Here is a 16,022-nt window from a genome sequence, read left to right on the forward strand (position 1 = left end):
GAGTTCAGGATCAAATTTCCATCCCACCAAACATGTTATCCCTTTATAATGTGATGATCAAGCCCACTATTCGTTGGGTGGTGATAACTAGCTTACTTCCCTCTAGTTTTCACTGCTAAATTAGGAACATCCAGCACAAGTATCTCTCATGTAGCAAAGCGCAAAATTCAAAAGAAATCAATCCTTTATGTTCCGAGAAGGCATTTAATAGATGCATTAAACTGTAAACCACTTTTTAAAAATAAATTGTTTTTTCTATTTTTATAATCTGTTAGAGCTTTGCATGGTTGCAGTTAGTTCTATATCAAACACCATACTAACATCGATTTTTCTATCCGTTTCTGAGCCGTGCAAGTTCCCAAAGATCCAACATCTGGCGATACAGATGTATTGGTCATATCAGATGACAATAACTACAAACCTACAGCTACCTTAATTTAAGACACTAGGATGTACTTCCATGATTGAGTTTAGCAAATTCACTGTTATAAAGTTTTGTTCTAAACTAATTCTTAGTATAGGAAAATAAATTGTGTAATATATTATAAAAAAAATAAAGAAATTGACTTTTTCACAGCTTTTTTTGTTGCTATATTTATGATTTCTTTTTTTTTATACTTGCTGTTTTTTCCCAATAACTAGAGACACCATCATAATAAGGCATGTTTAAATTAATCCTTGCTCCATCCATCCCTACTTTATCTACGATGTCTCAGTCTAGAATTTCTCGGCTTTCATGTAAAGAACCATCAAAGAACAACATTCTTCTTCTGCAGAACAGTTACATGACAAAATGTCTAAAGCCGAATCATGAACAAACCATGAATTCAAGTTTTATGACAAGTGCTTGGTTTGAATTTCACACAAAGCTATATAAGGGCTATGTTGAAACAACCAGATGTTTGGTGGGATGGTGAATGCACCTTCAGACCCTTAATAACGATGACTTGGTTACTAAAAGTTTTCGTACAGTCTAAATACCAACCAAATCAATATTAAAACCTTTAGTCAAAGACAACATTAATATCGAGATCATTCAAAGTCTCTAAGATATTTTATCAATATGGATCATAAATGCAAGATATTAAGGGCAAAGGTATAAGTCAATACCAGTTGAAATATTGAACAAAAAATTTTCCCAAATCTACCAATTATTTGTAGCTTTTCAACTTCTTTTACATTAATCTTTATAAAATTACACCTTTAATACTAAAAAAAAGAAAGAAAAAAGAATAAGGCAGAAGTGAAATCCAAAACTATAGCTACATAGACTTAATTAAATAGCATAATTAATGGTCCTTACCGGGTCAAGTTAACATATGAAAATTCATTTCACACACTAGTACCTTTCTCAGAAATCAGAAAATAAAATTAGCTCAACAATTAATAATATTGGCCAACCCTTCTTAATACAGCAGACATAAATTAAAGTTCAGTCAGCATTAAGGCCTGTAATATGTACATTTTTCTTCTGCTTTGAATGTGGATAATGTAAAAACAAAAATCTACATATAATGTTCTTAACAAACAGTAGTGTATATTTTAGTATACAATAGCAAACTGGATGTAAAAATTGAGTCATATATTTTTTCTCTACACGTGCATTTCTTATCATTTGTGGCACACACTTTGCACTAAGCAAAGATATGTTGTTTGTATTTTTGTGTAAAATATCATTTTAACTCTTTATATGAAATAATTTAAACAACAACATGAAGTTTATTAAACAATACCAGTCCTATACATAGTTTGTTCTAAGAAATAATTACAACTTTATATACATAGTTAAATATAAAACTCAACCTTGACACTTGTTTTCAACACTTCTACAAACATCATACGATACATCACAAACACCAATTTTCTTCTCTCACTTAAGAGAAATGTACTCTTCCCCACCCACCCACTCACAAAACAGAAAAATAAAATTCAACTCGATCATTAATAGTGATGATGCATATTGTGTGTTTGAAACTTTTATGTAAGGTTTAAATTCACTAAAGCAATAAAAGGGCATCTATTCATAACAGTCCTCCCTGAATTCCTTTTTTCCTTTAACAATCAAAACTAAAACCTTTTATTGTTGTTTACCAAAACTTGTAATGCTAACAAGATTTAGAAGTTTTAACAATGAGGTTAAAAATATCTTTACTACTGCAGGTAACTCAACAACATTACTTTTTTCACTTCAAATGTATTTTGTTAATTGCTGATGAAGTAACTTTTTAATTATCAAAGGTATTTTTTCTAACTTTACTGTTAAACCTTTGGAAACATGCAAAAATGAAGAAGTAATTGCTATAACAGAAAGTTTGAATATTATTGTATGGATGTGTGAACTGGAAATCATGAAATGATTTTTAAAAATCATACTTGTTTCCCTCTTGCATGGTGATAACCAACACAATTGTACATTCTCATCTTGAAGGCAGTTATGAAATTTTAACAAAATTTTGGTTTGAAAATGCATACTTTTGATTTAAAAAGGCTTAAAAAGAGGAGGAAAAAAGTAAAAACCTGATTTGCTTTTGAAGCACCACCATTTTTTACTTTGTCAATTTTTTGGTAAACTGCAAGTTATAATGTACAAACAGATGACATGTCAACTAAACACAAAGTTACAAATTACTGAATGTATTCACAAAATTTTATCCCTTCAATGTTTTTAGGTATTCTTATCTTTGTCAAAATTACATCATGACACCCTGCACATTATTTGTGAAATCTTAAATAAGGTAGCACATTATAAGTTCCAATATGACTAAGACAATTCATGGACATTTTAAAAATTAGCACTCCAGATTACTGTTCTTCCTAATTTTACAAAGGTTTAAGCAAACTAAGCTAGTTTCATTTTACTCACATTTCAACAACAAAATGTACCATGAGAGATACTTAGCAAAATATTATGTCTACCAAGATAACCTGGGTGAAATGCAAAGTTCAAATTAATCACGCTTAATCTAAGTATCATATTCTCAAAGTCTCAGAAGATGTAGTATCAGAGCAAAACTATTCCATACAGTCACATAGAGCTTCATTTAAAACTCTACTATCTCTCTCTCTCTCTCTCTATATATATATATATATATATAGGTGAATGAAATGAAAAAAAAATGCAACATTTCCAGTAACATAAAGCCAGTACTTTTTACTTTTCCCGTGTAATTATTTCAACAGTTCTGAATTTCCGACAATGTCTCATTTGACAAATCTAAGATTTAATCAAGCAATCCCAAGACTATATTATAATAGCCTTGATTTTTATTGATTTCTTGATCAGAGTCAACAGTACACAACTGTAAGTAATTTACTAATTCTAACTAAACCAAATAAAGTTGTATTAGTTGATTTTCACCACTTAACAATATATTATAAGTGTTTTACAGAATGAATAAAAATTTATCATAATACTTTATGCACTTGAAATACATTTTTAGTTTCTAAACCTATGGAAAATAGGTAGTGAAAGCTGAACAGAAATATTTATTAAATGTGTGAATCTGAACTGTTTTATACCTATAAATATTAAGTCCTTAGTGTGCCAAAACAAAAATGTGATCAGAGAATCTGCTAATAATTGTTTTGTCATTAAGTTGTTTATATTTTCAGAGTATACTCTATGGACCTGTTGAATCTAATTCTGTGAATTATAGGATAACTGCACAGATAATCTGCAAACAGTTCAATAACTTCATGGAGTCATCCAATCCTCCATACATCAAATTCCAGTGGAAACCTGTCAATATGTTGTTAAGAACCATAAAGTAAAAAATCAATACCTGCCTGAGAAAACAAGATCATCACATTAGATAAATCTTGCATATCTGTAAAGATGAGGAAAAGTCATAAAAACATTTTAAATAACTGGTTTACGTGGAAATATTTTTAAAAAATTATGAACAAAACCTTCACTTGAGTTTTTCTTGATGCACTCTGTATACAGAATGAAAAAAGATGTGGTGAAAAACAAAACTAAAAACCCAAGCAAATTCATGAAACATTAGATACCTACACATACATACATAAGTTAACCATAAATAATATTTCATGAATACTATTCAAATCAAAAGCTTTTATTTTGTTTAAAAAATAAACCATCTTTAAAACATATTAAAGTATGAAGGATACCTTAAATGTGCATCAATATTTGTTTTTGTTTGTCATAACAACATATCACAATTCACTAGACTTACTAGATAAACAGCAATATATTTATGTGTTAAGGACAATATTCAGAAATGTGTTAGCAGCCTCTGGTGAATCATAAAAGAAATAAGCTTAGGCACTTGTTCACATTGACAATGTAAAGTATGCATCAGTTAACTGTTAAGTGTGTAAAAAAGAAAATGGTTTAATTATTACACACAGTATATTGTGTGATCCAGTTCAAGAGAATTACCATCATCATAGAGAAATATTTTTTGAAGATATAGTCTATCAGTTTTCTGCTCTCCACAACCAATCATACCACTTTTAACATTCTCTGAAATTCTACACAAATTTCTGTATAGTCTAATCTTGAACAACAGTTCACAAAACAGCCAACTGTAACCCTAATCTAACTTTGGGAACTACCCAACAGGTTGATGTACATAAATTTCATGGGATTAATCAACAAAGAGAATCCATAAAGAATTTAGCAGATCATGAAAAATAATAATGGAACAAACAGAAGAAGTTTTTTAATGTTGAAAAGTAATTTTACTTTTCAAAATTAGATAGGTTATCAAAAGTATAGTTTAACTGATAAAATGTCATTGAAATACATGTGGTTTGTGACCAAATGAAAAGTTAACTAAGTACCATGCATCTGAACTTTAAAACCAAAATCATAGTTTTCCTGTTTGTTTTTTTAAATTTGAGTTTAGTAATTTATTGTTAATACTATTGCTACATTATTGAAATGTGATTAAAATAAAATAGAAAAATAAACTTTGATGTGTCAGTATATATAACACAATATTATGGGCATAATTTGGGAGAGGTCAACAGATATGACTGACTTCTCATTTTCAAACTTAAAAGTGGTACAAATGGCAGTTCATTTTTTTTGAGACATTTCTAGTCAGACCAGATTTATACATTTATACACACACACAAGTATGACACCACAGTGTAGGGTGCCAATGTGAAGTCTGTCTTCTTTGCACACACCCCAAGACTTTTGTAATATGACACTTCTGTATAACATGCCTTTATCTGAATCCTCTATGTTACTTTAAGATATACTACTATATTGTTATTTGAGCTTTAAAATTACTTCAAGAAGTATTTTCACACCTTCACTTGAGCCTTAATTTTACACTAAAGGTTCCTTTTCATCTTCATTTGTATATTAAAAATTAATTCAAATATATTCACAGTAATAACTATTCTAATTTCTTTACTTATGTTATAAACAGTATATTTGTAATATACATAGTTACTTTAGATTTTTCCTATTACAATTTAAATGCCAATTTTCTACAATATATGAAATACAGAATAAAATGAGCATTTATATAAATATGTTTCTGTTACTTTTGAACAACATTTACTTAGGGACAAATAGATAAGTAAGAAGATAGTAGTTGTTAGAGGTCATTAGTTACCTTACTGTTGTGTTTTGTTTCTGGAAATACTTGAAATGTGTGTAGCATGTTTCATTTCAGTCCAGTTGAAATGAAGAACAATTAGACACAAATGTATGCTGAATGTTCCTCAGGTGGCTAAGAAAGTTCTATGGCCTAAATACAATGCATATCAGGCTCAACTGGATCCCAGTATTTACACAAGAAGGTGTGTTTTTTTTCTTCAACCACACTGTATTTACTTGGTTAAACAAATATGCATTACAAGTTACCAAAACATGACATATGCTGCTAATAAAATATTTTCATTATTTTCTTGTCCCGATACTTTAATGCAGGTTTTTACATGTTCATAAAAAAACACTGATATGCTTAAAACACAATTACAATGTTAAAAATATGCTAAACACATTGCCCCCATTTTTTTAGTAAAATATTTTGCCAAGATTTAAATTTTAACTATCACAGAAATATGTGGAAACATTATTATATTATAATTTCAGATCATTACATCTGTTACAGTTCTGAGAAAATGAAACATTTCTCACAGTTTTTTAATTTTCATGTGGTATCTAAAAACTTAAGAATAATTTATGTTTATGTTTAATAGCAATTACTTTGAAACTGTGTATATGCAATTTATCCCTACAGTTCTTATGTTTTAAAATATATCTTATAAGTAGAACTTTCTGTTGGCTTAACAGAAGATGTAATATCAAAACATATTCTGCATGCATTTTAAAATAATCTTATCATTATGTGTTTAAATTAAGTTACTGTAACAACTTATCTACTGAACTTTCACACCTAGTACCAAACTTTACTTTATCACCTTGCTCTAGAAGAATGAATATTTTCTTATAATAAACTAAAAAAATGGTCCAGATCAGAAAAAGCAATTGATACCATTTAAAACTTTGTTATCATAAGTTTTCATGAATATTACTTCTCATGTAAAAGTTGTTAACCAAGGAACATTTGCAGGCTACGCATCCCTGAGCAAACCAAACTTAAAGTGATGCAACATAAACAAATTCATGGGTTGATTCATTTACTGGAACTAGGCTGGGAAAGAAAACTACACCTGTACTACGATGTGATCTTCTATACACAGCTACACTGGAGATACTTGTCAGACAGATTCATCTAAATATTCAAAAATGTTCATTACTTTTCTACACAAACCAAAAATATCTGTAGGTTTACTCTAGACATGCATATATAACAAATATTCATTAATAACAAAAAGTAAATAGTGAAAAATAGTTTACTTCTTTTAAATAAAAAATATTATATCTAAACAGTTTCAGTAAATAAACCAGATTTTAATCATTTCAGAAAGCTGAGAAAGTAATAACACTTGTTTTCAAATCTTCAAAAATAATCAAATGGTGAACACTTGCAACGAGTCAGGAGTGGAAACAGTTTTTTTAGGATTTAACATCATTTCTTGTGAACAAAAAAACTCTGGGTCAAGTTCTTAAATTCCAATCTTTGAGTAACAAAAAGAAAGTACAAAAAAAAAGGAAAATCATCAAACTTGAAAATGAGCTAAAGTTTCTGTTTCATCATGCTTTGAAGTATCTGAAATATTTCCTTTATGCATGTTAAAGATCCTCAATATATTTTTTTCAAATCAACAACAGTTCATATTACTCATAAACAAGCATCAAGTTAGTCCTAATTTAATATAGTTGTGAACATATAATATTTGCATCTAAGTTCCTTACAGTGTTAATGTAACAGATTAACATATGATCAATTCATTGATTTTCAGATCAACCAACTTGATTCAGTCTGTTACAAGCATGATACATTCCTTATTTTAATCAGTTAATACCCTAAAAGGCTCTTTATTTCTACTTTTGTCAATCTCATTGCTTATAAATAGATCTATAAGTGTCAATGTTGGAAACTGAACATATCCATGAAATTGCAATAGCAACAGAACACAAAACATCTGACATTAATGATAGTACAATGCAATTCTTGCATATAATGAGAAACATTATAGGGAACCTTGGTATTCAAAAAATATTTTGACCATAAAATCTAATGGTCCAAGTCACAGTAACAAACTATCTGGATTAGAAATGTCATTATAAGGCACTAGAAATGTCTCTAATAGAACCTTTCATAAGTCACATGATTAATGTAGCAAAGCATTCTTCACAATCAAATTTTCACACACATCACATTGCCAAAAGGAAGCAAGACAATTTAAGTGAAACCTTTGAAAACATAGTTGCTTGAGAACAGGTTATAAGGTCTGTTGAAATAATAAAGTACAGTTGGTGGTTTATCAACACATTTACCATATTTATCATTTGATTTTGCAAAGCTAGTCAAGCATAGTAGGCTGTAAATATCAGTTCATAATAGCACTCATTATTGTGTCAACTCTTGCCAAGCTTCATTTGTCAAAGAAAATGTCAATTATCCTTAGTTTCTAAACACACTTTCTAAAATCTCAGATTTGACAATTTATTAAAAAAAATCCAATAAAGACTGATAATTGTAAAAATACAACAGTTTTTTCTTCCATAAGCCTAAGTTTTAAAAATATATCATCTTCACTTTTATTAAGCTTCAGTTATAAACATACAGCCATTTTCCTTCTGTAAGCCTCAGTTTTTTTTTAAAAAAAAAGACCATCAATTTCAGTTCAACCAGCCTATTTTAAAAATATATCCAATCATCTTTATTTCTGTCAGCCTATAGTTTGAAAAATATATTTTATCATTATCACTTTTGTCAGCCTTAGCATAAAAATACAGTGTTATTTTCATATGGTAAATTGATCAATTAACAACAATATCCTTCTGGGACAGTGAACAAAAATGTCATATTGTCAGTCACACCAAGATGTGTTAGGTGATTTTTGTACTCTTTCTTATTGTAGAGGTTTATAATTTCATAATTAAAGTGTGATTGTTTTTAGTATCTGTTTATTTCACACACACACACATATATATATATATATAGAACAGTACTTTTTCAAATAATACAGTTCACAGTGTTGATACAACATACAGAACTCCAATAATAATTTTGGATATGGATTCTTTTTTATTTATTTATGGCAAAACTGCTAAGGCTATCCACCAATGACCTTAAGTTTCGACAAGTGACAAGATAAAGGCATCCTGTGAGCATTATCCTACCACTCATGCCAAAGAATTGACTACCACTCTTTTAACACACCCAAAACTTAAAGTGGTGGTGGTAATAAACAAATTCAAACCCAGATTTTCAGCTTTAAAATCCAAAGTTCTACTACAAGACCAACCTATTCCACTTCACTACTAATGCATATTTGTACCCACTTATCATGGATTTAATTATCCTGCAATGAACTAAGTACCAGTATATGACATGTTAAAACTTATTAATGCAGCCTAAATATATATACTCTCTGAATTTTGATATTTCACTAAATGCACTAAACTTTAAACACTGATAAAACTTATTTTACTTGTTGTTATTTTATGAGCCATTATTAATTTTAAATAATAGATTTTCAGAAATTTAGTTAACACATCAAAACTGTAAATTAGAACTATTAAGAGAATTAAAGAGTAATTTACTGGCTTGACAATAGTCACTGTGATGTTACTGGCAGATGGGATAAGATACACTGATAAATAATAAGTATGTCCTACAGAAAATTGCATTTATATTTAGGCTTTATTTGGTTACTGATACAAATATATATATAAACAAACATGTAAAGTTTGCACAATGCTAGTTCCAGTTCCACGTATAACACTATGTTTCCAGTCTTTGTGCTTCTTTACATATTTATAAAATCATAGAGTGGTATGCTACCCATAAAAACCTTCACACAGAAATCAAAATTTCTGTTTTAAGAAACCAAGATACAGAGTTGTTAACAACCTTCTCACTAGCTAGTGGGGAAAAGTTTTAATGAAAAAAACTATCCAATCCACTTGTACTTAATTTGAACGGATATTTTTTGGGAATATTTATTGGCTAAAATTAAGGCATTTCCCATACTCTTTTAAACTTGGGCTGTGAAAATTGATTTGAAGTGGTAAGGTAATTAATATCTGTCAGCAAATCACAAGCTAAATGGCCAAACATAAGAAGTACAAAAGTATCTAAATAATATGCAAAGGTATTCAGGAACTACCTCGACAATATTGTGCAGCAAGCTATGCACATTATTATGTCTGTAGCTGGTTAGTTTGGTGTTTTATAGTGCAAAGCAACTATGCTATCAGCACCAAACATCTGGTAAAAAGTTAAAATTAGTAAAGTTCATAAAAGGAAATTAAGATAAAACAAAGTTTAATTTTTAAATTAAAAACATAAATAACATTAAATCCAATTTTTACATCTAGGCTACAGCAGTAAGAATGAAACTACAGTAATACAAGTTATAAAGGACTTTCTGTAGAATAATTGTAATTTTCATAACTTGCCAGGAGGACAAACAGGTAAGTTAAAAAAAACCGCCATTAGTCACCTGAAGTTGGCCTTTCCAGTCCTGCTTTCAAGTTGACATTACGGCCATTTTCTGATCTCAAATCGAACTAGATGAACTTTGTTTCTCAAAAGGAAATAACATTAAAAAAGGTCTAATGTATAAATTAAAAAACTTAAATAATATTAAAAAGATTAATGGCCTTTAAAAAACTAAAAACATTTCTAAGGTGGACAGTGTCACCACCACAAATAACACTGTCTAACATTATAGATAAACCTTGGGACAGAACATGTTTAAAATGGTGCCATTGTTGAGAGTCTTAACAATAGCAAAACAGTAAAATGTGGCTTATTGTGACCTGAGTGTCACACAGATAACACACTGGTGCATCAGTCTCAGATAAAAGAAAACAATGAGTTAAAAAACTGTGAACAATCCATAATTTAGTTAGAACATTTCCTCTTTCTGATCCTTATAGTAGCAAAACGGCCAAAGTCCAATAGAGGGTTTTATTTGGAAAAGCTTGTTTTCATGTTGCTCACTCCGCATCAACTGCCAACTGGCACAAAGCCAAGCCTTGAATACAGGATCATAGTCCATGTATAGAACAGGCACAGCAGTGATAGTGCCAGAGCAGATAGATTTAGCTGTGATGTCTGCAAGCTTGTTCCAATGAATACCAACGTGGCCCAGTATACAGAAAAACTGGATAGAAGTAGATGTTAAAGAGAAATTGGCCAGTCAGTTTTGAATATAAGTGAGAACAGGGTGAGAACTAATGTGAAGAAATTTCAGAGCCAGTACAGAAGTAAGCAGGTCAGTATAAATAGTGCAATTGAGTACTGCTTAGCTTCTTTGTGATCCAGGGCAAGAGAAATGGCACACAGTTCAGCAGTGAACACAGAAGCTGTAGAGGGAATTCTGCACAAAACCACCAAACCACAACAAACCATAGCAGAGCCCACACAGTCACCTGATTCTGAACCATCTGTATAAATAGAAATGGAAGGGTGGTTCAAAAGATGTTCAGCAAAAAACAGACAGTATTTCTAATCAGGAGAGTCTGCTTTTCTCAGATAGGTCATATTTGGGAACAGTAACAGGCCATGGGCTGACCAGTGAATACAGCAATGTCATCCAACTACACCTGGATACGAAGGCCAAAAGGAGCAAGAGCAGATTATCTGTTCTGAAAAATTATGCCCCACTGAGGAAGGAAAACACAACCTCAGGGGGGGATGCTTTGATAAGGAACGAACTTTCAAAGCATATAGTAAAGACAGCTGCAAATGGCAGAGGTGCAAAAAAGGTTCATGAGACTCTGTGTATAAGCTCTGAACTGGGGAAGTGCAGAAAGCCCCAGGACAGAGTTGAAGCCCTTGATAATGAATAGGGTCCAGCATCTTTAGGCCAAGGTCCTAGCAGTGATCCATAGTCCAGTTTCGATCGAATAAGAGCACAATATATTTTCAGCACAGAACATTCATCTGCTCTCCAAATGGTGGAAGAAAGGACACAAAGGATGTTCAGTGCTCTTGTACATTTGACCCGTCACTGCTTATGTGTGGTATAAAGGTCAGCTTATGGTCAAAGATAACACCTAAGAACTTTGTCTCAGGGACCACAACTTCACTGATATGGAGTTCAGAATCAGGGTGAGTACCCCATTGGTGGCAAAAGTGCATGGAAACGGTTTTAGAGAGAAAGAAATTAAAGCCGTTTGCTGTGTCCACTTCAGTAAATGATTGAGGGCAGTCTGCAGCTGCTGCTCAGTATACCTTACGTTTTAAGACTGACATGAAATGTGAAAGTCGTCGACATAGAGCCCATTTGCAACAGTAAGAGGGAGTTGTTCAGCAACAGCATTAATCTTTATACTTGAAGGTGTGACCCTCAAGATACAGCCCTGAGGGACTCCAAGTTCCTGTAGAAAAGAACGGGAAAGTGTTGAACCCACACCAATTTGGAATCGCTTGTTCATTAAAAGGTTTTCAATAAAAATGGGCAAATGGCCACATAACCCATATACATGGAGGTCTCGCAAAATGCCATACCTCCACATTGTATTATAAGCCTTCTCAATGTCAAAGAATATTGATACAAGATATTGTTATTTGAAAAAGGTTTCTCTGATTAACATTTCAAGTCGAATCAGGTGGTCCATGGTGGAGTGCTGCTGTCAGAACCCATACTGAGTGGGCGAGAGAAAGTTGTTTGATTCGAGGAACCAAACAAGACCAGCATTAACCATCCTTTATAAGATCTTACAGAGACAGCTCATCAAAGCAATTGGACAGTAGTTTGAAGGAATCTTAGTATCCTTCCCAAGCTTAGAGAAACGTAGGACAATAGCCTGGTGCCAGGCATCAGAAAAAATTCTCCTCTCTGATCCAGATAAAACCAATAAGAAAAATAGCAAGAGAAGCAAGAGATAGACAGCACAGCATTTCACAGTGTACATCATCAAGTCCAACTGATATACTGCCAGACCGATGAAGGGCCAGTTTGAGTTCTACCAATGTAAAAGGACAATTATAGTCATACAGACAATCAGCTCGAAAGGAAATAGGTGATCGCTCTGCCCAAGTCTTGATGGCTTGGAAGGTGGAGGAAGAAGCAGAAGTGTTAGACACCCAGCAACAGCTTTCACCTAGAGTATCAGTGATGCTCCAGGTATCAGCTCCATCCTGGCCAACAGAGACAAAAATCAAGAGGGGTACAGAATTGTATTGCTCACTAACCTTTTGAATCTTGTCCCATATGACTTTGGAACTAATGGTAGAAAATATGCTAGTTGTGAACTTAATCCAAGAGTCCTGGTTTTGCCATCTTAGCTACCGACCATGTGCACGGGCCTGCTGGAAAGTGATGTGGTGCAAAAGTGTGGAATACTTATGAAAAGTATCCCATGTCTGTTTTTGAGCCTTCCGTGCTATGTGACAGGCAGGATTTCACCACGAATGAGGATATTGTGGAAAATGTGTCGAGGTTTCAGAAATACATTTAGCAGCAGCCTGTATAATATAGTCAATTACTGCTGCCATACAGTCATCTATTGATGACTTACAGATGATGGCAGGATCAAGTTCCGCTAGAGCAGAGAAAGAGGGCCAGTTTGCCTGATCCAGCTTCCAACAGGGCATGCGGGTTGGGTGGCATCAACCACGGCCAGTCTCTCTCAAGATTATAGGAAAATGATCACTGCCTCGTGTATTATTGTCAACCCTCCATGAAAAGTGGGAGAATAGTGAAGGGGCACAAATTGAAAGATCAATAGAAGTAAACAACAGACTAGGTGCATGAAAATAAGTAAAAGAACCACTACTGAAAAGAGAAGGGTTGTGATCAGAGAGCATACACTCTACTGAGTGACCCCTCCCATCAATATTAGCACTTTCCCAGAGGGGATGATATCCATTAAAGTCCCCCATTATTAAAGAGGGAGATGGCAACTGTTAAATGAGAGCATCAAGGTTTGATTGATCATATGTCTCTCCAGGTGACAGGTAGAAAGAACAAACAGTGATGGTACGACCCAACGATGGCTACGGCTTCCAAGGATGTGTCAAGTGGCAAAGACAAGGTAAGCACATGCTGATCAACCAACAGTGTCACCCCCTCCATGCACTTGTCCATCACACATCCTGTCATTTCTGTACAAAGAAAACTGCTGAAAAGTGACTGTACGGGCAGGTTTCAGAAATGTTTCCTGTAAGGAAAGATATACAAGATGGTGGGAAGCAATCAGTGCTTTGATATCATCCACATTAGAACATAAACCTCCACAGTTCCATCGTATCAAGATGGCCATTTTTATTTATGTGTAGGTGAACTGGGTGGAAAGCCCTTCCATTTATGACCATGTCTTTTTTTCTTTATTGTCTTTATTTGAGGGAGGTCTATTGACCTCCATGGATCCTGCCCTGGGTCAGTTGGGCAGGTCTTTGTTGCTGGAAGATGATTCCAGCAATTGAGTACGTGAACGAATGATTGTTTTGCATCTTGGGGTGGGAGAAGAAGACGTACCTGAGAAAATGCCCATACCCTGAACCAAAGGATGTGGATCTTGGGGTTTGCTGGAATGTATGTTAGGGAAGGGATGGGTGTTGACATTGATTCATAAACTTTTTTAACCATGGAGGTCAAAAGACTTTTCATTTGGTTTGAGAACAATTCTTTTGGAGGCACAGAGAGATCCATCTGCACTCCCACTGTAGTAGTGGAACGAAGTGCGGCAGCATACATCCGAGATGAAGTGGTGGACAGCAACTTTTGAGCCTCAGGATGAGTAACGTTATGAATCGTTTTCAAATGCTGCACCTCTTTTTCTTCCTTCCATTTAGGGCAAAAAACGAAAGTAGGGTGGGTGAGAGCCTTGTAGTTGATGCAATGAGGGTCCATTTCACACTCATAGGCATTGTAGTCCTTGCCACAGCAACAAACACACGTCAAGAAACCATGACATGATGTCTCCGAGTGACAAAACTCCTGACACGGGAAAGATCTGCGAGGGTTTGGAATGTATGGCCATACCTTGCAATTAAGATAACCTGCCTCAATGATGGCACGTGAAAGCAGTGATGTAAATGTCAGAATGAAGACATTGGTCAGCATCATAATTCCTTCTTTGTGAGTGGAGATATGCCTCACTGCAGGAACTCCTTGAGTGGAGAACCAGCAAGAATCTCTGACTCGGGGATGTTCTTCAAATCCCTCTCAACAATAACTCCTCATAATAAATTCAAAGTAGCATGAGACGTAACTTCAATAGGTATATCTGCAATTGCCTTTGAATGCAAGAAGAGTTCACTGTGTTGAGATATGGATGTTTCCACCAATATGTCACCAGATTGAAACTTCTTTATGGACTTTGGAGAGCCAGCAAGTCCCTCTAGTCCCTTCTGAAAGAAAAAGGAAGACATCTGTCCTAAAGGTTTGTCTGAAAGAGAATGTAGTATAAGAAAAGGAGGTACAGATGTTACAGATGTTGGAGATTGCTGCTCATAATCTTCAAGATGTTGTAACTTACTTATGGATTGTTTTTTCACTACTTAAGTTTTTATTTGGAGAATCCATAATAAAAAAAGAATATTTCAGTGCTCACTGACCCCACCCACCATGGAACCCTATGAGTGGACACACTACAATGCCAAACATTGTACTTGGTTACTTGGTTGACCCTAGCACAAGTAGACCAGCCGACTGGCCGAAAGGGGCCTACCCCAAGACCGACCATCTACAGGAATTCAAGGTCAAAGTGGTGTGTGAGGATTGGGCCCCTCAATCACCAGGATCCTCTCCTCCCCTTCACGGGTCACCATGCACAGCAAACACGTGGGTGGGTGGATGTTTAGATCCCAGATGAGGTAAACTGAAACAACAGAACCTTCCCTGGTAGGTCCCCTCACCATGTACAGGAATGTCTGTAGCTGCTTTCAAAGCATTCCTTTCTGCTCATCCTACTACTGACTAGTGCTTCAAACTTACCTCCCAAACTGCAGGTGAAATTGTTTGTACCTTAATTGAAAGCTAATCATAAAAAGTTTGCAATTGCTTAATTAATGATAATGAGAAAGTAGCTTTATTGATATATGCTTAATTTTCTCCAAGTGGGTAGACCTTTGCACTATCTAGTATGAAGACTTAAGGATGCTGTATTTCACTTAAAAACTTATCAATTAACAAACCAAAACTTCTCTCAAAACAACACACCAAAAATCACTTTTAAGGGCTGTCATGTATAAATGATGATGATGGGTGTTAAATAAGCCTGTTTGATGAATAAACCAAAATGTAGTGTGTTCAGTAAGATAGTTCCAAGTATTATCCAGCTTGGTATGACACAAACGTTAAGTGTAAATTAATATCCTGAGCTTCACTTACCATGGTACCACCATTTAGTCTTCTTAGGGTTCTTACTACAGGTTTTGACATACAAGGAATTGTCAGGTGGCCGTTTCTGCATCAAACAAAATTAGTTTTGTACATTTTCACCAACA

At 33.7% G+C, this 16,022-nt stretch overlaps 1 protein-coding gene across 1 annotated transcript in view; it reads right to left on the reverse strand.

Annotated features, from left to right (window-relative positions):
- Positions 1-1,699: 1,699 nt before the first annotated feature.
- The window catches only part of LOC143235466 (ubiquitin-conjugating enzyme E2 W-like), a 28,944-nt gene continuing 14,621 nt past the window's right edge, over positions 1,700-16,022 (reverse strand). The window contains exons 5-6 of the mRNA XM_076473666.1: positions 15,907-15,982; positions 1,700-6,719 (exon numbers count right to left, since the gene is read on the reverse strand). Of these exons, the coding sequence (XP_076329781.1) occupies positions 6,706-6,719; positions 15,907-15,982 (90 nt within the window). The 3' untranslated portion in view covers positions 1,700-6,705. The remainder of the gene's footprint in view (positions 6,720-15,906; positions 15,983-16,022) is intronic.

This window comes from Tachypleus tridentatus, chromosome 12, assembly GCF_004210375.1.
Source record: "Tachypleus tridentatus isolate NWPU-2018 chromosome 12, ASM421037v1, whole genome shotgun sequence".
NCBI lineage: Eukaryota > Metazoa > Arthropoda > Merostomata > Xiphosura > Limulidae > Tachypleus > Tachypleus tridentatus.